General features: G+C 69.2%; 11 protein-coding genes across 11 annotated transcripts; 2 read left to right on the plus strand and 9 right to left on the minus strand.

Annotated features, from left to right (window-relative positions):
- Positions 1-1,249: 1,249 nt before the first annotated feature.
- FA09DRAFT_342965 (ribonuclease HII) lies at positions 1,250-2,592 on the minus strand (the record flags this gene model as incomplete). Its single annotated transcript, XM_025744569.1, has 5 exons — positions 2,343-2,592; positions 2,198-2,281; positions 1,922-2,136; positions 1,520-1,864; positions 1,250-1,447 (listed from the first exon to the last, which is right to left on the minus strand). Exons 1-5 carry the CDS (start codon positions 2,512-2,514, stop codon positions 1,250-1,252), a joined length of 1,014 nt encoding a protein of 337 aa, XP_025598922.1. The 5' UTR covers positions 2,515-2,592.
- An 889-nt stretch (positions 2,593-3,481) lies between these two features.
- On the plus strand, positions 3,482-4,939 carry FA09DRAFT_296394 (hypothetical protein; the record flags this gene model as incomplete). Its single annotated transcript, XM_025740163.1, has 4 exons — positions 3,482-3,630; positions 3,685-4,000; positions 4,056-4,455; positions 4,509-4,939. The coding sequence occupies 4 exons, from the start codon at positions 3,482-3,484 to the stop codon at positions 4,937-4,939; spliced, it is 1,296 nt and encodes a 431-aa protein (XP_025598923.1).
- Positions 4,940-4,996: 57 nt separating this feature from the next.
- Positions 4,997-8,384, minus strand: FA09DRAFT_246501 (LrgB-domain-containing protein). Its single transcript, XM_025739666.1, has 3 exons — positions 7,885-8,384; positions 5,354-7,830; positions 4,997-5,295 (listed from the first exon to the last, which is right to left on the minus strand). The coding sequence occupies exons 1-3, from the start codon at positions 8,209-8,211 to the stop codon at positions 5,223-5,225; spliced, it is 2,877 nt and encodes a 958-aa protein (XP_025598924.1). The 5' UTR covers positions 8,212-8,384; the 3' UTR covers positions 4,997-5,222.
- Positions 8,385-10,102: 1,718 nt separating this feature from the next.
- On the minus strand, positions 10,103-11,016 carry FA09DRAFT_246670 (hypothetical protein). Its single transcript, XM_025739668.1, has one exon. It carries the CDS (start codon positions 10,736-10,738, stop codon positions 10,256-10,258), a length of 483 nt encoding a protein of 160 aa, XP_025598925.1. The 5' UTR covers positions 10,739-11,016; the 3' UTR covers positions 10,103-10,255.
- Positions 11,017-11,307: 291 nt separating this feature from the next.
- Positions 11,308-13,170, minus strand: FA09DRAFT_329165 (putative glutathione-dependent formaldehyde dehydrogenase). Its single transcript, XM_025742059.1, has 8 exons — positions 12,990-13,170; positions 12,527-12,649; positions 11,874-12,463; positions 11,716-11,826; positions 11,629-11,665; positions 11,541-11,577; positions 11,411-11,479; positions 11,308-11,362 (listed from the first exon to the last, which is right to left on the minus strand). The coding sequence occupies exons 1-8, from the start codon at positions 13,134-13,136 to the stop codon at positions 11,343-11,345; spliced, it is 1,134 nt and encodes a 377-aa protein (XP_025598926.1). The 5' UTR covers positions 13,137-13,170; the 3' UTR covers positions 11,308-11,342.
- A 36-nt stretch (positions 13,171-13,206) lies between these two features.
- On the minus strand, positions 13,207-14,450 carry FA09DRAFT_246559 (hypothetical protein). Its single transcript, XM_025739667.1, has one exon. The coding sequence runs from the start codon at positions 14,271-14,273 to the stop codon at positions 13,542-13,544; it is 732 nt and encodes a 243-aa protein (XP_025598927.1). The 5' UTR covers positions 14,274-14,450; the 3' UTR covers positions 13,207-13,541.
- Positions 14,451-14,495: 45 nt separating this feature from the next.
- FA09DRAFT_246754 (hypothetical protein) lies at positions 14,496-16,135 on the plus strand. The gene has a single exon (XM_025739669.1). The coding sequence runs from the start codon at positions 14,589-14,591 to the stop codon at positions 15,918-15,920; it is 1,332 nt and encodes a 443-aa protein (XP_025598928.1). The 5' UTR covers positions 14,496-14,588; the 3' UTR covers positions 15,921-16,135.
- Positions 16,136-17,148, minus strand: FA09DRAFT_246836 (hypothetical protein). Its single transcript, XM_025739670.1, has one exon. It carries the CDS (start codon positions 16,892-16,894, stop codon positions 16,352-16,354), a length of 543 nt encoding a protein of 180 aa, XP_025598929.1. The 5' UTR covers positions 16,895-17,148; the 3' UTR covers positions 16,136-16,351.
- A 360-nt stretch (positions 17,149-17,508) lies between these two features.
- On the minus strand, positions 17,509-21,022 carry FA09DRAFT_296317 (potassium/sodium eff; the record flags this gene model as incomplete). Its single annotated transcript, XM_025740159.1, has 4 exons — positions 17,509-18,188; positions 18,232-18,373; positions 18,432-19,805; positions 19,859-21,022. The coding sequence occupies 4 exons, from the start codon at positions 21,020-21,022 to the stop codon at positions 17,509-17,511; spliced, it is 3,360 nt and encodes a 1,119-aa protein (XP_025598930.1).
- Positions 21,023-21,416: 394 nt separating this feature from the next.
- Positions 21,417-22,335, minus strand: FA09DRAFT_329168 (hypothetical protein). The gene is made up of 2 exons (XM_025742060.1): positions 22,237-22,335; positions 21,417-22,098 (listed from the first exon to the last, which is right to left on the minus strand). Exon 2 carries the CDS (start codon positions 21,867-21,869, stop codon positions 21,450-21,452), a length of 420 nt encoding a protein of 139 aa, XP_025598931.1. The 5' UTR covers positions 21,870-22,098; positions 22,237-22,335; the 3' UTR covers positions 21,417-21,449.
- Positions 22,115-23,490, minus strand: FA09DRAFT_337957 (NAD(P)-binding protein; the record flags this gene model as incomplete). Its single annotated transcript, XM_025744046.1, has 4 exons — positions 22,115-22,154; positions 22,237-22,658; positions 22,733-22,965; positions 23,028-23,490. The coding sequence occupies 4 exons, from the start codon at positions 23,488-23,490 to the stop codon at positions 22,115-22,117; spliced, it is 1,158 nt and encodes a 385-aa protein (XP_025598932.1).
- Positions 23,491-24,157: the final 667 nt, after the last annotated feature.

Consider the following 24,157-nt stretch of genomic DNA (forward strand, 5'->3'; position numbering starts at 1 on the left):
AAAGCTTAGCAAATTTCAGCATCCCTGGCATCTGGGGGCCTCCACCACCTGCCCAAGTGGTAGTTTCCATCCCTGGTGGGCACCGCCTTGTAACCGCGGCCCACAGCTCGAAGAGGCCCACATTCAGCCGGCCGTCTGCCGAGAGCAGCAGGAGACTGCGCAGCTTGGCGTGTGGGCTCGTGTGCAGCGTGTAGAGCCTGAGCGCCTCAGCCATGTCGTAGCGTGGCGGACGGCGGTGCAGTCTGCCGTGCTCGACGGCGGCATGCCGGAACTCGGCGGCAGCAGGAGCGTCGCTCTCGACCCAGTTCTCGACGGCGCAGCGCCGCGCACTGAGGAAGCCGAGGGTCCTGAGCTGCGCAAGAAGGCACTCGGCCTGTGCAGCGGCAAGGACATGCATGTGACAGACGCGTGGGCTTGGTGTTGCTGCGGCGGAGCGGGTGGTGGTGATGATGCAGCGTGCAGAGAGCTCCACCGCAGCCGCGTGCTGCTGCGCGGGCGAGGCGCGCGGCGCGCGGTCCGGCCCTCTTCCCGCGCGGCGTGCCCGGCCCCAGCCTGCCGCTCTGCGGGAGAGGGGGCGCGCGGCGCGCGCCGCCGCCGATGCCTCTGCCGCCGCGCGAGAGTCTCGCCTCTACTCGACTCTGACACGACTCGCGATGCCCTGCGCTGCTTCCTCACCCGCCACGCCATCCCACCACCATCCCACGCCTTGTGCACGCCGGCCGTCCTCCTGCGCTTCGCCGCCGCTTGCGGTGCGCAGGTCGACTGCTGCAGCCGTGTCCGGCCTGCACCGCCACGCACACTCCTCGCGGCGCTGCGGCTGCAGGTCGGCGCTTCAGGCCGCCGACCGCAACGGCCTCGCCATGCCGCACGCTGCTCGGCACGGCACCGCCTGCTCGACGTCGCTCGCCCGCCCGCCGCTCTGCACTGGGGCCGCCGCCCGGCCGCTCAGGGCCAGGCGTGCGCGAGGCCAAGGGCGCCCGCTGCTCAGCCCGCTCGAGGCGCCGTCGGCGCGCCGCATCCCTCCGCCACTCGCCGTGTGTCACCGCTTTGCCTGCACATGCTCGCCACGTATGCCAGTGCGCGAGCCAACATCGCACGCCGCTCTGTATCGTGCACCGCCGCCCGTCGCCGACCAGCATGCTTGAGAGCCGCTCACTCGGCGCGTGGAATACAAATGAGCATTTTCTCCCCCTCCCTCCTGCCTCTGCTCGGCAGCACCCTGATCGTCTACTGCGGCGCCGCTTCGCGCTCAGAGCGCCGCCACGCTGAGCAGCCCGAGATCGCGCGACAGGCGTGAGCGGTCCTTCTCCATCGTGACTGTCGCTCGTGCCTCGAGCGCCGCAGTCGGAGCCAGGTTGCCGCCCGTCGCGCTGCCGCCCTTGGGAGCGGCAGCGAAGAAGCGTGCAATGGGAGTGGGCTCGTCGTTCCACTTGACGGCGTAGCCCTTCTTCGCGCCGGCAGAAGGAGGAATCGTGCATGTTGCCGACTCGACAGCCGAGGCAGGACGTTTGAGAGGCACCTTCTCCTCGAGCAATGTCTTGATGGTCGCCCAGCTGAAGCGCACGATGCCCGGCCAGCCAAAGACGGCGTCGAGCGTTCTCGTGAGGTATGCCACCGTCCGTGGATCGCCAGGATAGCCACTGCCCGTCTCCCAGAAGCCGTCGGGCGTGCCCTTGACGTCCTCGGCGTACAGCCAGCCTTCCATGGCCGCATCGCGCGTCGTCTTGGCGGCGATGGATGCAGCGCCGACGATGGGGAACAAAGCGTCGGCCTTGGAAGTGACGGTCCACTCGATGTGCTTTGGGAAATGAGAGGAGAGCAGGCGCTTGTAGGCTGCCGGGTCGCCGACTGTGTCGACGTAGATCTGCCACCAGTGCTCAGCGCATGCGGCCGCTCCGCTTGTTCCCCTGGACAGACTCACGTGCACCAGATTGACACCCTGGGCGAGCACGTCCTGGATGAGACTGACGGTAGCGTCTGTAGACTGGGCATTGAGATTCACAGGTCGTCGACGCAGCATGCCGGCACTGATGTCCTGCGGCGCGAGACTGCGGATGGCCCAGCCTAGCTCGTGGGGATAGGCCTGCAGCGAGGAGAGGAGGACGTCGCGACGCTCCGCGGTGAGTGCCTTGGAGTCTGCAGGGAACGTTGCGTCAGGCGTTGGCGACGCCAGAGCAGAGCACGAGCAGAGGTTTACCTGCGAAGCCGACGTCGCGCAGGCCGCCCTGCTCGAGGTCATGAAAGGCAAGCGGGCAGTATGCGATGCCATAGACGAGCGGTCCTGCGCAACAGCGATTCAGCGACCAGGCACGGGTGCGCCCGCTGCACGGCGCACGACTCACCAAGCACCGGACCCCTGCCCGCCTCATCCACGCCCAGCACACACGGCTCACTCGCACAGCGAGAGGGCAAGGGCGAGGCATAGGAGTAGGACTGCTGCTGCGCTGTTTGCGGCACGCTCGGCACGCGCAGCGAGGAAGGGCCGGCGGCGTCGGAGGAGGAGGAGAGCGTCATGAGAAGAAGGACACGCGTGGACGAGGGAGGAGGCGAGAGGGAGAGGGCAACGCAGCGGGAGAGGCAAGGGGGTGGAGGTGAGAGCGAGAGAGCAACACGCGCCAAGCTTCGCGCGTCGCATGGCGGCCGCGGCGGCCGCGGCGTTCAAGCGCGGCGGCCGCGGAGCAGAGCCGCCACGCCAGATCTCGGCGCGGCCTTGGCGCGCGGCTTGGCTCGCTCTCTCGCGCGCCCGACCGCGCCGCTGCCATGCGGCACCTCTCGCGCTCTCACCGCACACGTCGGTCCGTCAGAATCCTGGTCGCCGCGCTGGCGCCCTGCCCGGCGGCGCTGCGCTGTGGCCGTCGCACCGCCCAAGGCACGCTAGCTGCCAGCCACCGCGTCAGCGTCCCACGGTACACGACGGCATCGCCTGCGGCGCCTCTCGGCGCTGCGGTACATCATGCGCCGCTCAGACAGCCGCCTGGCGTTCAGACGTCGCTGCCTGGCGAGCGCACAGATGGAGAGGACCTACCGCCGCTGCACGCCGCCGCGGCACGGCGCCGAGCCAAGCCTTGTGCGCTGCGCCGGCGGGGCGCCGCAGCCAGTCGTCCGTCTATCGCAGCCGTCTCCCCGCACGGCACCACGAGGACACCGCACCGACGCCAAGTGGGTCCCGCTCTTATCGAGCGCACACACGACTCGTGTGAGCGCAAGCGGGCCCTTGCCAAGAACGGGGCGCAGGGGATGTGAGTGGCTCAAAAGGCGGTGCTCGATGCACAAGGCGACCGCTCTCGTCACACTCTTACTCTTCTCCAGCATGCAGCGCTCACCGCCCTCACAATCCTCCGCATCCGACGTCGAGGCGCCCGCGTCCGACGTCGAGGTGCCCGCCCCGCACGCCGCCGCGCCCAAGGAGAAGCGCGACAGCGGCGTCGTCGAGACGGTCGGCTATTCCGCCGCCGGCGCCATTGCCTCCGACGAGGAGGGCATGTTCGGCGGCGACGGCTCGTTCCGCACGCTCGGCCGCTGGGAGACGGCCGTCGTGCTCTTCACCAACCAGGTCGGCCTCGGCATCCTGTCGCTGCCCAACGCGCTGCGCATCCTCGGCATCGTGCCCGGCGTCATCGCCATCATCGGGTGAGCACATGCGCAGGCGCTGGACACGGGACACCGCTGACGCCGCACACGCAGCATCGGCCTTCTGAGCACGTACACGGCGTACGAGCTGCTGCAGTACTGGCGCGCGCACCCGCACGTGCTCAACCTCGTCGACATGGCCAAGGTCCTCGGCGGCCGCCCGCTGCAGATCGTCGTCGGCGTCTCTTTCGTGCTCAACTTTGCGTTGACATGCGCCTCGGCGGGTGTGACGCTGAGCATCGCCCTCAACACAATCTCGGAGCACGCCGCGTGCACTGTGCTGTGGATTGGCCTCGTGATGCTCGTCTGCTGGGCGCTCTGTCTGCCACGGACCTTCAAATTTGTCGCCAAGGTCGGGATCCCGTCGACGGTGAGCTGCGCAGCTCCGCACAGGTGCTGCTGGTCCTGACCTGAACCGCTGCTAGGTGTCGATTGTTGCCGCCGTGCTCATCACGACGATCGGCCTCGGCGTGACGGGCCCGCAAGGCCAGCCGCCCGGATGGGAGCCGGAGATTGTCGTCGCGGGCAACCCGACGTTCCGCCAGGGCCTCTCGGCGTGCCTGAACATTGCGTACGCCTACGCCGGCAACTCGGGCTTCGTGTCGGTGTTCACCGAGATGCGCGACCCCTCGCGCGACTTCGTTCCGGCCCTCACGATCCTGCAGCTTGCGTCGATCTCGCTGTACGTCGTGATTGCGATTGCAATCTACTGCCTTGCTGGCGACCTCGTCACCTCGCCGGCGCTCGGCTCGGCCTCGGTGACGGTCGCCAAGGTCGCCTACGGCATCGCACTGCCGGCGCTGCTCGCGACGGGCGTCGTCTTCGGTGGGTGGTCTGTCGAGGCAGAGTGCTGCGCACCGCTGACGCTCCATCTGCAGCACACTGCGCCATCAAGTACATGTACGTCGTCGCCCTGCAGGCGCAGCACGCCACCCACGAGGCGACTCGCAACACGAGGCGCTCCTGGGCTACCTGGGTCGGCTGCGCCTCGGCGTTCTGGATCGTCGCGTTTGTCCTCTGCAACGCCATCCCCGCCTTTTCGAGCATCCTCGACGTCTCCTCGGCGCTCTTCATCGCGTGGTTCACCTTTGGCATCTCGGCCGTCTTCTACTTCGACCGCCTGCGCACGCGCAAGACGTGGTCAAGGTGGGACAAGGGCCTGCTAATTCCCCTCAATGCCGTCATCATTTGCATCGCGCTTTTCATGAACGGCGCGGGCATGTGGGTCGCTGTCGTCGGCCTGCAAGAGGTGTTCAGCCAGCCGGGCGTCGAGGGCCCCTTCACCTGCGCGGACAACTCGCTCTTCTAGATTCTTCCTGTATACCAGCCGTGCGTCGTGTCATGTCATGCATTCCCAATGGCTAGCACGAGTGCCGGGGCCTCCTCCGTCGCGTCTCATCTCCATCGTCTCAGTGGCTTGCTGATCGTGTGCGCTCGCGCGCAGTCGGTCTCTCGCACGCTTGCCTTTGGCTACAGATGACCACGTCGCTATTGGCAGATGTCTAGGGCGCGGCGCGGACCCGCGGTGATGCAGTAAAAGTACAAGGGAGATGAAGTGTGACGGGCAAGGAACGAAGTGGTAACGAGTGGGCTCAGGCAGCCAGGCTCTGAACGAGCTGAACGACGGGCGGAATGGCAGTGGCGATGAGGAGCATCGCGCCAAAGCTGCAGGGTAAGGAGGTTAGCGAATGCTCGTGTGCGGAGCGGACGACGAGAGACTCACATGATGAAGCAGAGGCTGGCAAGCGCGAGCTGGCGCGGCTTGGAGATGAGCGACGAGGCGCCGATGGCACCGGCCGTGCTGCCCATGGTGATGCCGACGACCATGTCGTCGGTGACGCGCAGCCAGCGGAACACGGGCTCCTTGACGATGGCGTAGATGACGCCCGTGACGACGACGAGAATAACGGTGATCGACTGGTCGGCGCCGATGTTCGTCGCCAGCTCGATGGCGAGCGGCGTCGACATGAAGCGCGCGGCAAAGGCGAGCGAGTGGACGCGGTTCATGCCCATGAGGTAGGCGAGGTAGGGCCAGACAAAGAGCGACAGCGCCGCGCACGGCAGCAGCGCGCAGAGCATGCGCCAGAAGTTGGCCTTGAGGTCCTTGCGGTAGCGGTACATCGGCACCGCGAGCGACACGACGCCGGCGTCGAGCGTGCTGAAGAGGATGTCGCCGGCGCCCGGGATCGGGCCGCTGTAGCCCTGCAGCGACCAGAGCACCGTGTACTTGGCGTCGCGCGAGTAGTAGGCCAGCGTCTCCTTGATGCTCAGCCCGCGCATGGCGCCAAAGGCCCAGATGATGAGCACCGTCGCCAGACTCGTGCTGAGGATCGGGTGCAGGAAGCGGCGGATCTTCGGCGGCACGATGGTGATGGCGGCAAGGAAGGTGAGCAAGTTGATGCCGAGGAAGAGGGGCAGCGCGATGTCGGCCGCGAACCAGAGCGGAATGCCGATGAGGAAGACGAGGAAGTAGAACGCCGGCGTGATGAGATCGCCGAACCACGACGCGAGGCGCTCGACGGCGTCCTCCTCGTCGTCGCTGCACTCGCTCGCCGCGTCGTCGTGGTTGTCGGCCGGCTGCTGCTCGACGTTGCTCTTCTGCAGCGCGAGCTTGTTGGCCGAGTGCTTCGAGTCGAGGGCGTAGAGCGTCGCGCCGCCGCTGCTCATCTCCGAGCCGCGGCGGTCGAGCGCCTCGCCGTTGCTGTACATCAGCGACTGGCGGCGCGAGTTGTTGGCCGTCGTCGTGGCCGAGGCCGACGGGCTCGTCGACTCCTCGCGCACCACATCGATCTCCGACGGCCCGTTCTCGGCGCGGCGGAACGAGGCAGCGGTGGGCAGGTGCAACTCAAAGGCGACGGAGGCCATCGAGGGCATCTGCGGCGTCGGCAGCGGGCTCGGGAAGCGGTACTCGGCGGAGGAGAAGCGGCCGGACGTCGGTGCGAGCGAAGACTGCGCGACGCTCGACGGCAGTGCCGGTGTCTGCTTGTCGACCATGTCGGGCTCGCCGTCGGCGCCCGAGCTGCCGGGGCGCTTGCCGCTGCCGGAACTGCCGGGACGTTTGATGTTGCCAAGGAAGCTCGTGCCGGCGCGGCTGAGCGTCGACGGGCGGGCGCTGTGCGCCTCTCCGGCACTGCCAGGACGGCCAGCACTGACCGGACGGCCGGCGCTGCTCGGGCGGCTGGCACTGCCGGGGCGGCGCGAGTCGCGCGTGCGCGAGCGGGAACGAGCCGAACGCGGCTCGCCGTCGCGGTGCTCGCGGCGGCCCTCGCGGTCGTGGTGGTGGTGGTGGCGATGGTGCGGGTGGCTGAAGTACGAGACGTCGGAGCGCGGGCTGAAGTTGCCAAACGACATGGCCGAGTCGGCCGACGTGACGAACGGCTCGCCCTGCTGGCGTGCCTGCTCCATGATGACGGCGTCCATGTGGCGCTGCTCGTCCTCCTCGATGGCCATATTGACGTGCGCGACGGGCGCCGTGACGGTGGCAGTGATGCCGGCGAGGCCGCTGGCGACGGCGCCGAGGCGGCTGCCGCCCGAGAAGGCGACGCCCTTCTCGAACTCGAGGCCGGCCAGCGTCGCCGTGCTGCCGCGGCGGGCGGCGTCGTGCATCGTGGCCGTGCTGCCGCGCCGGCTGGCCTCGACGGCGCTGTTGCGGCGCGAGCGCACGATCTCCTTGCGCTTCGCCTCCCACTTGGCCGCCTGGCGCCGCGCCTTGAGGTCCTCGGGCAGCGTCCAGAGCCAGTTGATGCCGCGTGTGAAGTACACGGGCAGCACAAAGGCGAGGATCTGCGTTGCGGCGAACCAGCCGATGATCAGGCCGATCTCCTTGCCGTCGATGATCTCGCGAGCGGGAATTAGCACGAAGGACGGCGTGAACATTACCGACATGTTGCGAAGGCAAAAGTCGCAAGGAGGTGCGAGCAGCTTCATGCACGGCTCGATGAAGCGCTTGCTCCTGCGCTGCGGCTTCTCGCTCTGCTGCTCGGCGTCGTCCTGGCGTGCGCCGGGGAAGCGCGATGAGAGCCAGTCGAGGAGCAGCAGGAAGACGAAGAGGCTGAATGCAGCAATCACGGCAGCCGGGAAGCGGAACGGCGCGGCCTGCATGCCGAGGTTGATCGCCCATGTGAAGACGAGCAGGCTCATTACGCCGAGCGGCACATGCACCCAGGCGGTGAAGAGATGCCGCCGCTGGCGCTGCCATGTCTGTGGAGAGCGGGGTCAGCGGTGTGGGAGAGAGGCGCTGCGATGTGCACGCACCAGGTACGCGGCCTCGCGCACGTCGCCGAAGCCACGGATGCGGTCCTCGGAGCAGCACGAGCTGGCGCTGGAGCCGGCCGGTGGTGACTGCGCCGGCTGCGTCGGCGGCGGCGTCTGCTTCTCGACGTCGCCAGTGGCCGCAGGTGCGTCGGCGCTGGCGCTGCCAAGGTTCGGCGAGTTGTTCATGGTGGCCGTGGGCGACTGCTGCGCCGACACGTTGCTGAGCGGTGCGGCGGCGACGGTGTCGATGGTGAGCGAGCGGGCGCGCGTCACGACGGGCGCCGGCACGGCGATGGCCGGCGTCTGCGCATCAGACGGAGCGCTCATGACGACGGAGACGGCGGCCGCGGCGGCGAGCTAGGGTGAGAAGAAGAGAGACGAGTGGGTGTGGAGCAGGCGTCGGGACGCGTCCCCGGCGCTGGTGTAGGGCTTGATATGCGTGGCGAGAGTCGTGAACGAGAGGCAAGCGGGTTGAGGATGCGGCGGCGGTGGAGAAGAGAGACGGGGCTACTGATGCGGAGACGGGCGTGGGCATCTGGCGATGGCGAGCCGTTGCGATGCGTCTATATGAACGAACGGCCGGGGCCAAGGCCTGCCCCATCGAGCAAGCGCAGGCACGGCGCCGCCTCGGCGCCCTCTTGCTGTGCCGGCCTGCCCAGCGGCACCTCATGTGATGCTGCATGGACCGGAGCGGTGCTGCGGCGGCGGCGTCTCGATGTGCTCCTCTCACACCACCATCGCTGCAATCGCGAGAGGCGGCGGAGAGGTGAACTGCAGCGTGCGGGCGTGCGCCTCTCTGCACTGCCATGGTGCCCGTTTGTGCCCGACGCGGCGCCTTGGCTACAGTAAGTGAATGCTCTGGCAGCCCGGCACTCGGCGGCTGGGCCCCTGATGCGTGAGATCTGCTAATCCGGGCCGCCCGAGTGACGACGGCGGCGGCACTTGGCTGTGGGCGCGGCGCGGGCGCAGCTCATCTCGCCCTCCGAGGGGTGCGCGAGAGGACGACGCATGCGCACCGGGCGGTGCTCCGACTCTCCAGCAGCGAGCGCGCTAGTGTGCGTGACCGGAGGCTGGCCTGGCTTGGCAGCGGCCGCTGCGCATGCGTGACGGTGCGGTGCGGCGTGCTGCGTCGGCGGAGGGCGATAAGGCGGTGCAGCGCTGGCGGGCGGGCGGCGGTGGCGGTGCGGCGGCGGTGAGGCAAGCAAGCGCTGCCGCCGGCGCGCCAGCCTGCAGCTCGGCGGCACGCGGCGGCAGGAGAGCTGCACGCTGAGGAGCGCTGCCGTGCTGGCGGCAACGTGCGCCAGCCCCCAGAGAGGGGCACCGCGCCAGCGCCAGATGCAGAGCGGCAGCACGCTCCCGAGACTCGCACCGCCGCTGCCTGTTGCACGCCAGGCAGAGCCGCCGGCGCCCGGCGACTTGGAGATCTCACTCTGCTCAGCCTCGGGCCCGCGAAAATAGCACGGGCAACGCGCGCGAGGGCGGCGCCGCAAGCGGAGTGCGCCGCCGCAGCGTCACCTCGCACCGCTCCCGACCCTCCGCTTTCCGCAGCGCGCGAACGTGCGGCGCCCGCCCCCAGGGGCCCGCCTGTGTGTCGCACAGCGCCCTCACTGTGCCGCCTGCGGGCGCCACATGCGCGCTCCTGCTCCTGTGGCTGGCGTCGGTGCCGCAAGAAGCTGCGATACTCAAGCAACAGGGGCAAAGCGCACGGCGTCTCTGCGCCGCTCAGGGGCCGGCTGCGCCCGCGAGGGTACCTGCTGCCTCCAAATAGCGCCTGCGATGCTCCCGGCCAGCGCCCAGGGCAACCTGCTGCATGCGTGATGGCCACGCACACCATTCTGTGCCTCCAGCAGGGCCCCCTCTCGGGAGGAGCGCACGCGCCGCGCCAAGACCGCACGAGGGCGCTAAGCGTCGCGGGCACGGGCGGCATGAAGAGACGCCGCCGCCGCCGGTGCTCAGCATTCAGCGTCAGCGCATTCCAGCGAAGTCTTGGGGACAGCGCTCCCGCTCCGCTCCCGTGCTGTCTGCGCTGGCCGGCGTGCTGCACAAGGCGACCCTGTGTGTGCTAGCGCAGGAGCCGCGTGCGGCGGGCAAGCCGGACCGGAGGCTCCCAGAGCAAGCGCTGCTGTCAGCGATCTCGCCAGCGCGCTGAGCAGGAAAGGCGCCGCCGCCGGCTTCGGTGCACCACGAGGGCCAGCTTCTTTGGCCTCGTCATCGTTTCCCTCGCACGGCCATCGGGCCACCGCCTCTCGTCCTGCCAAGCCCATCAGCGCGCGCTGTCCTCATCTGGCGCGTTCCGTTTGTTCCTCGAGCGCCCCTGGCGCGCCACATCTCGTTCACGTCACCCTTCATTCGCACATGCACAACGTGCGCCTCATCGCCGCCGCCGGACAAACGGCGGACAGGCTTCGGAGCTATTTTCCAAGCCCCGCAAGAGAGGCTCCCGCCTGCTGAATGCTGCGCTTGTCCGACCCTTGCGGATGAATGCTGGCTCGCCGACGCACATGCACAGGCTGCAGCCGGGACCGGCGACTCGCTGGTGCTGCGGTGACAGCGGCTGCGGCGCAGATGCAGTAGTGCGGCGCACAGCATCGACGGGCGCCAGGAGGCGTGCTCGAGGCGCAGAAGCTTCGGCGCTGCTGCGGCCGGCCTCGTGGGTGCGTGCTAGCGCCGTCGCCCGCTCTTGGCACCGGCGCGCGTGGCTTGCGCTAACGCCGCGCGTGCTGCCGCATCTGCCAAATCTCGTGCGATGCCGGCATGGCGACAGCGATGGTGCGCAGCCCGAGGCAGCTCCCGCGGCGCCCCCGAGGCGGTGCGCACACGTCAGCCCAGCGAGCGCCGCCGACCGCCGGCGCATCGTGCCGTCGGGGCCCGCGCAGGCAGCGCTCCAAGCTGTGCTTCAGCACCGCCCACGCTGCACCCTTGCTGTGCCACCTGTCACACCCCGGCGTGCTCCGAGGTCAGGCCAGCGGGTGCCGCCAGACACCCGTGCGTCGCAGCTCGGCGCGGTCGCCGAGTCAAGGTGTGCAGGCCGTGCCGCCGGCGAAACGGGGCTCTCGCTCCAACGCGCCATTCTCGCATGGTGGAGCCCCGCATCCAGCGCGCATGGAGGACTCACAGGCAGGAATGCCCGACGCCGAGCGCAGAGAACGAGCAAGAAGGAATCTGCGTGCCCGCTGCGTTGCTCTCAGCGCTCGCCACCTCTATCGCGCCGGCTCTCGGCGTCCATTGCGCATTCTCTCGACGACACAGCCATGACTGCCCGCACGAGCAGCTGGCTGGTTGAGACGGCAGCAAATGCTGGTACCAGCATCACGCAGAATGACGACGACGCATGACAGCGTCGGAAGATGCGAGATAGGCAGAGAGAACACGCCGCGATAGATGAGATGCTTCATGCTTGGCGGGTGTGAATGGCGAGATGTCATGCATTCACAATGGGTAGCACGAGTGCCGGGGCCTCACTGCATGTTGGCCACGCCTGGAGGGGCGTCAGCGAGGGCCCGGTGCGGCAGCGCGTGCGACTCACAGCGCACGCAGTCGCCCGCCTTCATGTAGTCGAAGCCCTTGTTGAGCTCGTCGAGCGTCGTCGTGTGGGCTGTGGGCGGTCAGCGGGCGGGAAGCCGCGAAGGGGAAGGAGGGGGGGTGGGGTGACGCACTGATGTACTCGTCGATCTTGAACTTGCCGTCGAGGTACTGCTCGCAGCGTCAGCAGCGACGCCATCACGCCTGCACATCCGGGCTCACCTTCTGCACGAGGCCGGGCAGCTCCGTCTTGCCCTTGCTGTGCGTGCGTCAGTGCCCGCTCGCCGGCTGCGCATCTGCACCACTCACGTGCCGCCGAACGCCGTGCCCTGCCACTTGCGCCCCGTCACGAGCTGGAAGGGCCGCGTCGAGATCTCCTTGCCGGCCGCGGCGACGCCGATGATGGTGCTCACGCCCCAGCTGCGGCGCGTCAGCACAGGCCCTGCCCGGCGCGCGCCCACACTCACCCCTTGTGGCACGCCTCGAGCGCCTGGCGCATGACGTCGACATTGCCCGTGCAGTCAAACGTGTAGTCCAGGCCGCCGTCGGTGCGCTCGACGAGCTCCTCGACGATGCTGCGCTCGAGCTTCTTGGGGTTGATGAACTCGGTGGCGCCGAAGCGCTTCGCCCAGTCCTCCTTGCCGTCGTTCATGTCGATGGCGATGATGCGCGACGCCTTGCACGCCTTGGCGCCCTCGAGCACGGCCAGGCCGACGCAGCCGATGCCGAACACGGCGACCGTCGCACCCTCCTCGACCTTGGCCGTGTTTGTCGCCGCGCCGTAGCCCGTCGTCACGCCGCAGCCGAGCAGGCACGTCTTTTCCTGCGGCGCCTTGGGGTCGACGGCGACGAGCGAGTGCTGCGACACGACGGTGTACTGCGAGAACGTCGACGTGCCCATGAAGTGCTTGATGTCCTGCCCGCGTGCGCGGAAGCGCACCGTCTTGTCGGGCATGACGCCCTGGCCCGACGTCGCGCGGATCGCCTGGCAGAGGTTCGTCTTGCCGGACTTGCAGAACTTGCACTGCTTGCACTCGGCGGTGTACAGCAGGATCACCTACAGCCCTGCGTCAGAGACGGCGGGGAGGGGGGAACCAGGGCCGCGCGCGGCGCCACTCACCGAGTCGCCCTCCTTGAACTCCTCGACGCCGTCGCCGACGGACTCGACAATACCGGCGCCCTCGTGGCCGAGGATCGAGGGGAACGCGCCCTCAGGGTCGTTGCCCGAGAGCGTGTAGTAGTCCTGCGCGCAGAGATCAGCCAACGGCCCGGCAGCCAGAGGCCCAACTGCGGCAGTGGCAGCGGACTGGCCTGAGCAACTGCGGCGGTAGTGCTGCAGCAGCCGCAGCGCAGCCTTGAAGACGTTGGGCGCTCTGCGGCGGCAGCGAAACGGCCACTGCAGCGGCAGTGCTGGGGCAGACACGGCCTACACACGTCGGGCGCTCAGCGGCGCGTGCCAGCGCTGCGCACCCGTCCAGCACGCCCGCCGCCTGGCCCCTCAGGCCGCACGCCCGAGCTGCTGCGACACGCTGCGCCCCCACCTGCGTCTTGCATCGCCCGCCCGGCCCCGCCGTGCCACTCACCGTGTGGCAGAGGCCGGTGTAGGTGACGCGCACGCGCACCTCGCCCGCGCGCGGCGGCAGCACCTCGATCTCCTCGACCGACAGCGGCTTGCTCGCCTCCCACGCGACGGCGGCCTTGCAGGTGATGGTCTTTCCGGCGGTGGACATGGTGGGATGGGGATGGGATAGTGTGAAGTGCGGTGGTGGGCGGGAGGCAAGGGCGCGGCGGGCGCGCGGCGCCGCGGCGGCATCGCGGCGTGGCGGCTGCTGTGGCCGGCGTGCGATGTGGAGGCGTCGCACGACATCCGCGGCGGCACCGAGCGATCGGATGGCACGTGCGTCGAGGCCGTGGCTCACCCTCCCAGCGTACCTATGCGTCCGCACCACGAGCACCAGCCTCGCAGCGGACGCAGCAGCAGCGCAGCGACAGCACTCAGCGGCGGCGCACAGCGGCGGCACGTCGCGCCGCGCTGCGGCAGCCACGGGCGAGCCGTCTGCGCAGCGTAGTGCGTGCTGCGCGTCGTCTGACTGGGCAGACAGCTGCCAGCCAAGCTCTCGCAGCGAGCGTCGCAGTCAGAAAGCTCTGTGCCGCAGCCGTAGCAGCTGAGCAGGCCGCAGCAGCACAGGCAGAGAAGGCCGCAGCGGGGGCGCACAGCGTCGCACCCTCGCTCCGGCATCTTTGATACGGCGCCGTAGCTCAGCAGCGCCTCGCAGCGCACGCCTCGCCCTCACCAAGCCGGCCAGGCGAGGACGCTTGGCGTGCACACGCACTGCTGTTTGCCGTTGCTGGGCGACGTGTTGACGTCTGCCATGGCCACGTCGCTGCGGCTGCTGCTCCGCCGGTGAGGCTGTCGCAGCTGTCGCCGCAACGGAGGCTAACCTCGATGGGCAGTGAGCGAGGGCCTTCGAGGATACGTGCTCCACACCATGCACACGAGCGCGTGAAATGATAGGCCCCTCGATCGTCCTCGTAGCTGGCACGGCCTTGCAGCAAAGGACGCGCATGCCGACGACTGCGAGCGCTTCGGTGCACACGTCGTGCGAACGCCCGTGCAGCACGATGCCGCGCCTGCTGGTCGCGGCACGGCTGCCCTTCAAGTCAGCGGTGCGCGATTCGCAGCGCCCACTTGCAGGCGCCCCGCAGTTGCAAAGCCTGTCGGCGAGATGGAGTCTTGCTGGTCGCAGCGCATCCATAGTCGGCGAGCCGAGCGGCAGCCGAAGCGGCGGCGTTGGGCGTGCGTAGGCCAGGTACCGAGCGAGGCGCATCGAGAGGCGGAGCGCATCGCGGCGCAGCTTGACCGGCATGCTGAGCACCAATAGGGGCCGCTCTGCTGCGGCGCCGGTCGACGGGCCGCTGGAAACAGCGCGAGAACGCAGTCGCGCAAGCGGACCGTCGCGCGAGCGTTGAAGCGACTGCCGTCGTGCGAGCGTTGGAGCGATGGCTGTCGCGCGAAGAGCTGCAGCGACGGCCGTCGCGCGAAGCTTACAGCGACGGCCGTCGCGCGGAGCTTGCAGCGACGGCCGTCGCTCCAACGCTCGCGCGACGCGCAGCCGCAGTCCGCTGCGCATGCGCGGCAGCTTCCTCCCACCACGGCCTCCGCTCCGCGCCTCAACACCGGCATGGCCGGCCCTGCCTCCTCGCCGTACGGCCCCTGGCCGTCGCAGGCCAGTGCCTTCGTCTGTGCACTCAAGCGCGCTGCGGTCGCACCGGCGCTGGTGTCCATCCTCAAGCGGGAGCTCGCACACCTTGGCGATGCGCCGACGGATGCGCGCGAGCCCGCCTGGTCAGACGACAAGGCAGAGGACTGCGATGGCTGCCGCATCGGCATCCTCTTCACGTCGTACGACTGCCCCAGCTGCGATGCCGCCTTCTGCATCGAGTGCTTCGAAGCGCTAAAGGCGGACCCGGACGGACAGCTGCCGCAAAGCCTTGCCCGACTGCGTTGCCGCAAGAACGGCAGGAGAAAGAAGCGGGCGCGTAGCAGCAAGGGCAGGCCCTCCGAACACCCGCTGCACGTTCCCGCAGCACTGAGGCCCACGTCGCGCATGCCCCTCGACGAGCTCAAGACCGAGCTGCAGGCGCTCGAGATGGCCAGTGCCTCGCCGCTGTCCGTGCTGCTGCGCTCGCATTGCACGGCAGAGCCCGTCAGCGCGGAGTACCGGTACACCTTCAGCGCGTCCGCCGCCGCCCACCTGCGCTGGCTCGCCGGAGAACCCTTCGTCCTCGGCGGCGAGGCGTCGTCGTCAGTCTCGCCGGGAATCAGCTGCGTGCCCTACTCCTATGTTCCGCCGCGCGACGAGCAGCTTGTCCTCGTGGACGACTTTGCCAGATGGGCGGTGGCTGCAGACGATCTGCCGGGCGCCGGCTTCTCTGTCGCCGACCTTCTCCGCCGCCTGGAGCTTCCGTACGCCGGAGCGAAGCCCGCGTTCTACCTCCGCGACTGGCCGGCCTTGGACGAGCTGCCTGCCGAGGACGTCGAGCGCTTCTGCGCCAGTTTTTGGTCACTGCTGCCGTTTCCAAGCCTCGTCGACGGCGGTCTGGATCTTCTCCGCTGCCTGCCCGACGGCGCTCGCCGTCGACTCGGCGGCCCGGCTCTCTTCGCCGGACAAGCCCCGGCATCAGGAACACCGGCTGCCACCAGCCTGCACCTCGACGCGTGCGACGCTGTCAACATCATGACAAGCGACGGCGAGGCTGAGTGGCTCATCTACGGCGCGCGCCACTGCAGCGCGGTTCTTGCGTTCCTCGAGTCGAGACAGGACCTGGCCGGCGCCTTTCAGGGCATGAACATCATGGTCGACATGTCGGACGACGATGTGGCGCGCCTGAGGGACCGCACAGGCGTTGCTCCTCTCTGCGTGACTCAGCGACGAGGCGACGCCGTCTTCGTGCCGGCGGGCTGCTGGCACCAGGTGAGTGCGGCGTATCGGCTGGAGCACACGCGGTACTGATCCGTGTCCAGGTCCGGAATCGCTCAGGCTCGCTCAAGCTTGCGGCCGACTTCTTTTCCGTTGCGTCCATCGACCGCGTACTGCAGGTGACGCGCATGCGCAGTGAACGCAGACGAGCCGCGATGCTCGGCGATGCCGACGGCATAGACTGGGTCTCGGCAGAGCAGCTGCTTTGGCACGCGTGGAAGGCCGAATCGTCGGAGGCCGCAAGTGCAGAGCCGGTCGACCATCTGCCCGCTTATTGGCGATCCGGACTGGGCCCCGGCCTGCCTTCGCTCGCTGTGCAGCAGTTCCGCCTCGCAGCCGCTGTCCCGCTTGGCGAAAAGGGCGCGCAAGCTCTGCTGCATCTCCCGTCTGACCTGGGCGCGCTTCTGCACGCATGGCCCAGCAGCGCGCTGCGCCCGGATCACCCGTGCACGCTCTGCAGCAAGCTAGACCGAGCAGAGGCTTGCATGCCTGCGGCAGAGACAGGCCGCCAGCGCAAGAGCGCAGCTGTGCGATGCGCGGCCTGCATGAAGGACCGCAAGGGATGCTCGTGGCAGCACGACGCTCCGGCCGGCGCTCCTGCTGCGGTGTCGCCCGCGGAGCAGGCTTTGGGCCGTGCAAGCGACCTCTACTGGGCAGCTACGCTCGAGAGGCTGGCAGGAACAGGCGCGGGCCCCTCGGATGCTCTCGCGGCCATCTGTGCTAGCATTCACAAGCGCTCGCCGGGCAACGATGCTCAGACGCGTGCGCTTCTCACTGAGCTTGCCGGCGCGGCGCTCCAAGGCCCACGTGAGATGAGCGTCGCTACTGCTGCGAGCGCCGCCCTTGCGGTGAGTGATGTATCCATCGCCTGTCCCCGAAAGAAACTGAGGCGTCGCCGCACCAGTGCTTGTCCGGTCAGCAGCGTCCGGCACCTTGACGTCTCGGCTCTCTCCGGCACGCTGCTCTACAATCGCGACTGCGCTGAGGTGTCTCGCCATCCTCTGCATGCATCACCGGCCCCAGCGGCATCTCCTCGTATCTGCGTTCTGCGAGAGGGCTCACGCTCGTCACAACTAGCGGCGTCACACACCTAGCGCAGGCGGACTGGAGATGAAGGCCGCATCAACAGGTCCTGCGCAAGGTCCGCTGCCTCATCCAAGTGCCGCAGCCGCAGGCGCACCTTTGCTGCGCTCTGCTGTTCCTGCGCCCTTCCGATTCGTAGTCACCGTCCCGTCGCTGCAGCTCATCCAGCTGCTCGGCACATACGGTCTCGACGGCAAGCCGGGCCTGCTCGAGATTCGCCAGGCCGACAGTCTGCGATTCCGGCATGCACCGAGGCGCGTGCGGGCTTCTTGACGAGCGAGGCAGACTCGTCCCTTCCGCCATAACCGAGGTCACTTCCGAGGACGCCACCAGCGACCTTCAGCTCACCAGACGGCTCGCAGCGAGCAAACGGAACTGCTCCGCCGTGGCAGCAGCCTAGTTGACGTCGCCACCAAAACGCGATGGCGGAGCGATGAGAGGGTTGCAATCGATTCAGAGGCATTGCTACATGGGAGAGAGTGCATCGCTTCGGAGGCATTGCTACATGGATGCGAGTAGGGTGGTGGCAGAGGGCGACTCAGGCCTTCTCGCCGGACACCTCGGCGGCTGCAGCCTCGGCGGCCTCGGCCGCCTTCATCTTGCGCCACTGCACGCCGTCGCCGCCGCCCGAGACGCGCGTGAGCCAGGGCCAGCGGCCGCGGCGCGCCAGCATCTTCCACGCCTCGACGACGGCGAGGAAGATGACGACGCCGGCGAGACAGAGGCCCCATGCGGCGCCCTTCATGGGCGCATGCTTGAGCACGTCGCGCCAGCCGGGCACGTACACGCTGAACGGCACGATGGCGATGCCGACGACGACGCTCCAGAGCAGAAAGGGGTTCTGCTTGAGCCGCTGGACGGGGTGCAGCGTGAAGAAGCTCTCCTCGATACTGAGCAGCTCCCACGTGATGAAGATGGCCTGGAAGAAGAGCGTGCTGAACGTCGCCGCGCGCGCCTCAAAGACGCCGTCGCAGACGCCCGCGAGCGTGGCACTGCCCTCGTGCAGCGTCTCGTTGCACTCGACGCCCAGCTCGCCGCCGTGGACGCCGTAGATCATCGCGACGAAGACGGCGAGACAGAGCACGCCCATCGTCGAGCCGTACACGAAGAGATCGAAGATGACCTGCCGGCTAAACGCCGACTCCTTGGACGGCTTGCGGCGCATCAGGTCCGGCTGCGGCAGCTCGAAGCCGAGGCCGATGGCGGGAAGACCGACGACTGCAGCGCGTGTCAGCGAAGAGCGGAGCCGCGTAGGATGGACACTCACGAAGGTTGAGGAACAAGATGCCGAGCGGCGCGATCGGGAAGATGCTCTCCGGGTCGGGCGCATTGTCGCGCAGGGCGAGGCCGATGAGCAACAGGATGACCTCTGCGACATTGACGACGAGCAGCGCGACGAGGAACTGTGGGCGAGAGGGTGAGCAAGGGACAGGCGCATCGGCGAGCGACGCAGCGACGCACCTTCTTGATCGAGTCAAAGACACAGCGGCCCTGCCGGATGCCCTCGGTGATGCTGCTGAAGCAGTCGTCGGTGATGATGAGCGCCGACGAGTCCTTTGCAATGTCCGTGCCCGAGCCCATGGCGACGCCGATGTCGGCGTTCTTGAGCGCCGGGGCATCATTGACGCCGTCGCCCGTCATGGCGCCGCGCATGCCGCGGCGGCGCGCCGCCTTGATGAGGCGCACCTTGGTCTGCGGCGTGCAGCGCGCAATGACGAGCGGCAGCGACTCGAGCGCATCAATGTCGGCGTCGGTGAGCGCGTCGAAGCGTGTGGCGTTGGTGACGAGGGCGTCGATGTGTTCGGCCGAGTGCGTGGCGAGGTCCGGCAGGATGCCGACCTGCAGGGCGATGGCGTGCGCCGTGGCCTGCTCGTCGCCCGTCACCATGATGACGGAGATGCCGGCCGTGTGGCACGTGGCGACGGCGCCGGCCGTCTCGGGACGCGGCGGGTCGTACAGGCCGGCGAGGGCCACAAAGTCAAAGTGACACTCGGCCTCGGTGCGCGCCATGAGCTCGCCGCGCGCCTCCTTCTTGTCCTTGGCGTCGTCGATGTCGGCCGCGCCGACGCGGCGCTGTGCGAACGCCAAGACGCGCAGGCCCTTGGAGGCCATGCGCCGCATCTGTGCGCGAATGTCGGCGCGCAGAGCGTCGTCGAGCGGCACCGTGGCGTCGTCGCGACGAAGGCCCGTGCAGCACTCGAGCACACGGTCGAGGCCGCCCTTCATGAATAGGCGGTACACGTCGGGCTCGGCGCGGCTGCGGTACATGCTCGTCATGCGCTTGGTGGCCGAGTCGAAGGGGTGCTCCTGCGCCAGCGTGTACTGCGCATCGGCGCCTTCGGTGAGCGATGCGCGGCCGAGCGAGCACTTGTGCGCAAAGACTTGCAGCGCCAGCTCGGTCGGGTCGCCGCGGCCGGACCACGTGCCGGCGTCGTCCTGCGCGAGCGTGGCGACGTTGCAGAGCGCCGCGGCCTCGACGAGACTGTGCATGGCCGGCGGGTACGTGCCGGCGTCGAAGCGCGTCTCGCCCTGGAACACCTGCCCGGCAGGCTCGAGCGCCGGGCCGCTGTGGTCGACGCCGAAGCTGTGGCCGTCTGCCGCATCGCGCGCCGGCAGCCACGCCTCGCGCACGACCATCTTGCCGAGCGTGAGGGTGCCCGTCTTGTCCGAGCAGATGACGTCGACGCCACCGAGCGCCTCGAGGGCCTCAAGACGACGCACGATGACGCCGGACTTGGCCATCCGCGACGCGCCGGCGGCGAAGCAGATGGAAAGCACGGCGATGAGCGACTCGGGCAGCACGCCGATGGCGAGTGCGACGGCATACAGGATGGTCTGCAGACGGGTGAGCACATGCATGGGCCTGGCACACGCGAAGCGCCACTCACCTCGTCGGTCAGCTCAAAGGTGGCGACGCTGAACACGATGATGACGCAGAGGATGGCCAGGCCGAGGAGCACGAGGGCGAAGAGCGAGAGCTTGATCTGCAGCGGCGTGCCGTCGCGCAGGCCGAGGAAGCGCGCCATGGTCTCCCACACGCGGCGGTACCACGGCCAGGCGCGCTGCGCGGCACGGCGCTCGGCGCGCGTGTCCATGGCGGCGGCGATGACGCCGAGCTGCGTCGTGGCACCGGTGGCGCAGACGACGCCGCGGCCACGGCCCTTGGTCACGACGGTGCCGGCGTAGGCGAGATTGATGCGGTCCGCCGGGCCAAGCTCGGCGCCGTGCTCGAGGGCGTCGAGCATCTTGGCCACGGGCACCGACTCGCCGGTGAGCGACGCCTCATCCACCTCGAGGTTGACGAGCGGCGCGATGAGGCGCACGTCGGCCGGCAGCAGGTCGCCGGCGCCGAAGACGATGACGTCGCCGAGCACCAGCTCGCGGCTCGGCACGGTGAGGAGCGCGCCGGCACGCAGCACCGTCGACGTGGGCGCCGAGAGGGTGCGCAGCGAGTTCATCGTCTGCTCGGCGCGCCACTCCTGCACGAAGCCGATGGCCACGTTGACGAGGATGACGACGGCGACGACGGCACCCTCGACCCAGTCGCGCACGCCAAACGACAGCGCCATGGCGGCGAGCAGGATGACGGTGAGCGCATTGGCCACCTGGCGCAGCAGAATGTCGCCCGCCGAGACCTTTTTGCTCTCGCGGATCGTGTTGGGCCCGTGGGCCGCGAGGCGCGCCGCGGCAGCGTCGGGCGTGAGGCCGGCGTCGGCGTGCGAGTCGAGCGCCGCAAGGACGGCGTCGGCGGAGAGAATGTGCGGCAGCAGCGTGTCGGCGTCACGCGTCAGTGAATGCGGTTGCAGCACTCGAGCGGCGCGGGCGCCGGCAGGAGGCGCGCGGGCAGAGTGCGGCGAGGGCGGCGCGGAGCTGCTGGCGCCGCTGGAGAGGGTGCTGAGGGAGCGTGCGAGCGTGGGGTGCGTGCTGCCGGCGAGGGCAGCGCGCGTATCAGGCGGCTCGGGCTCGTCGGCGGGGCGTGCGGCGCCGTCGGCTGCGGCATGCTGCGCGCTGCCGTGGGCGGCAGCAGAGACGTGCGCGGCATTGTTGGCCATCGATTGAGGGGGGGTGGTGGTGGTGCGCGTGAGGTTGGGCGTGTGCGGTGCGGCCGCAGGGGGTGTGGAAGCGGGATCGGAGGAGGTGGCCCGCGCTGCGCTGCTTATGAGGCGGGCGCCGATAGGCGGTGCGCGGCGCAGGTGCCGGCCGTGGAGGAGTGCCGCGCGCTGCCCCGCAGTGCCTGCTGTGCCTGTCCGCCTTGGCGCGCCCAACACGCGCTCCGCTGCCGAGGCGCCCGTGTGAGCGAGGCTGTGCTCGGCCGCCCGTCGTCAGCGCCAAGGCCGGCTATCGCACCGCATCGCGTGAGCGTCCGTCGCGGCACCTGGGCAGTGTGGTGCGCGCTGCCCGGCCACGTGCGCGGGCACTGCACCGGCGGGCCCTGAGAGGCGCTGGACGCTGCGCCGCAACGCGCGATCGAGCCGCTCGTCATCGTCGCCGCGCACGCGGCAGTGCGGCGTGCTGCTCGCGTGCCTCTCTCTGGCGCGATCTCGCACGCCCAGCGGTTCCGCAACGGCGCTCCTCGGCCTCCTCGGCTCCCGCTCGCCTCATGCTGCGCATGGACGCCCGCCGAGCCCGCTCCAAGCTCGCAGCACCCTTCAGCTTGTGCTTCACTTCATGCTTCACGCGTCCGCTGCGATTGGCAAGCGCAGCAGCAGCAGCAGCCGTCTTGCGGGCGCGGCCTCGGCATTCTCGCAGACGCGCGATGGCAAATGGCGGGCCCGCGCGGCGCACGCCGATGAGCAGCATAAGAGGGCGCCGCTGTGCTCTCTGTGCCGCTGTGAGTCGAGTCTGGGGTGCACGTGGCCGCTCTCCGTCTGCGGCCTGATGTGGGGGGCGTGGGAGCATGCCGTGGCGTTACTTCACCTCGTCCTAGACTTGCTTGTGCTGCCCCGATCCCAGCGATTCCAAGGCAGGGCATGGCACTGCTGTCGAGCCGCTGCCACATTCTGCAGTCAGAACCCCCAGGGCGCACTAGCCGCAGCTGCCGCAGCTGGCTCACGCGCCTGCCCGTCCTGTTCGCGACCTTGCGACCGAGCGCTGAGGCTCCTGTAGCAAATTGCACACCCGCAAGCCCCTACCCCTCCGCTGCTTCAGTACTCGTACTTCCTGTGCGCCACCTTTGCCAGCACCCTGGGGCTGTGCGCAAGGAAGACACAAGCAATGGGTGAGCCCCCGCCACACACACTCTCCTGTCGTGGCAGCGCACACTCACAAGAGGGCCATGCCGAGGCGCGCAAAGCGGTACTTTGGCGGCATCAGCAGCTCTCCCTGCGTCTGGCGATCGACGGCGAGGATGGTCTGTTGGGCGACGTGCTCGGCCGTCAGGACGTCGCTCTTGCTCTCCCTGTCCCAGCTCGAGTCGCGCGCGCCACTCTCCTCCGGCGCGCCATCGACGGCGCCGGCACGGAAGCCCGTGGCGATGGTGCCGGGCAGGACGTGCAGGAAGCGCACGTGTGCGCGCCTGCTGTCTGCCTTGGCCTGCGCGGCGGCCTCGAGCGCGAGCCCCTGCAGCAGCATGTGCTGTCCGGCCTTGGAGGCGCCGTACAGCGCACGTGTGGGCGCCGGGACGAGGCCGGCGAGCGAGCCGAGCGTGCTGAATGCCGGCTCGGCGGAGCTGAGCTGCAGAAGCGGCAGCTGGCAAGAAACGACGCGGCGACCATCAGCAGCAGCTGCAAAATCCGCCGTCCCCATGCGGGCGGCATACGTACCAGAGCCGTGGCGCACATGGCGGTGGCCGCGATGTTGGCATCGAGGATCGTGTGGCTGGCCTTGGCCACGGCCTGCAGGCCCGAGAGACTGGCATGCTCGCCGCGGTGCTTGGAGCCCTTGCGGGCAAAGGCCGCCGGCACCCTGCGGAGCGGGTCGACGCCGGCGATGGCGAGAATGGGGCGCAGCGCCGCGAGGCCGAAGAGGAGGTGCACCGTGTCGATGCCCTCGAGAGCTGCCGGCCAGAGGTGAGTAGCTGGTCGCGCCCGGGGGACAGCAGCGCGGCGTCACACTTACCCTCGAGGCACTCGTCTCGGATGCGCAGCACGTCCTCGGGCTTGGTGCAGTCGGCGACGATGACGCGCGCGCGGCGCCTGGCGCGCGCCTCCCAGCCGGGCGCCTCGCCGCTCATCTCCCACTCCTCGCCCCTGCTGCGCAGCTCCTCGCACTCTTGGCGCACCTTCTCCAGCTCGGCCTCTCGGCGGCCGACGAGGACAAGGTCGGTGCATCCGCGCGCCGCGTACTGCCGCGCCAGCGCACGCCCGACGCCCGAAGAGGCGCCGAGGAGCAGCACGCGCTCGCGGTACGGCGGCACGCGCGTCTGCCGCGGGCGCGCGCGCAGCGCAAAGAGCAGCAGAAAGGGCAGCGGCGCGAGCAGCAGCACGCACGCCAGCGCCTGCGGCAGCCAGGACGGCACGTCGCGCCCGCCGAGGGCAAAGAGCGCGACGAGCCAGTCGGGCGCGACGGTGGCGTCGAGCATGGTGGTGGTGTGGAAGGTGGATGCGATGCGATGCGCTGCGCTGCGATGCGGCGTGGATGGATGCACATCGGATCTGCTGACGCACGGCCCGGCACCGCGCCGCCTTCGGCACTCGGGCTGCGGGGAAGCCGCCGCGCCTGCTGCCGCTCGGGCCGCCTTCGCTTTCAGCGCCCCGCATTGATGCTTGCCTCGCTCGCTGCCAGGCTCGCCGCTCGTGCCTGCGCTCCGCCATCGCCCGCCCCTCGCCGCACCTCGCTCCTCTCTGCGCTCGCCCCCCGCCATGTCCTTCCCCCTCGCGGGCCGCACGGCCTTCATGTGCGTTGGCTGTGCTGCCTTTTGCCCTGCTGCGTCTGACGCCGCTCGTCCTGCTGCGGCGGCGCCAGTTCCGGCGCCTCGCGCGGCATCGGCCTCGCCATCGCCCTTGCGCTCGCCGCCCGCGGAGCCAACATCGTCGTCGCGGCAAAGTCGGCGACGCCGCACCCCTCGCTCCCCGGCACCATCCACTCGGCCGCCGCCGAGGTGGAGGCCGTGGGACGCACGACGGGCAGCGGCGCACGCGCGCTGCCCGTGCTGATGGATGTGCGCAGCGAGGAGAATGTCGAGCAGGCCGTCCGAGAGGCAGCGCAGCGCTTTGGAGGCATTGATGTGCTGGTCAACAACGTGAGTA

The sequence above is a fragment of the Tilletiopsis washingtonensis genome (genome assembly GCF_003144115.1).
Source record: "Tilletiopsis washingtonensis strain MCA 4186 unplaced genomic scaffold FA09scaffold_8, whole genome shotgun sequence".
Taxonomy (NCBI): domain Eukaryota; kingdom Fungi; phylum Basidiomycota; class Exobasidiomycetes; order Entylomatales; genus Tilletiopsis; species Tilletiopsis washingtonensis.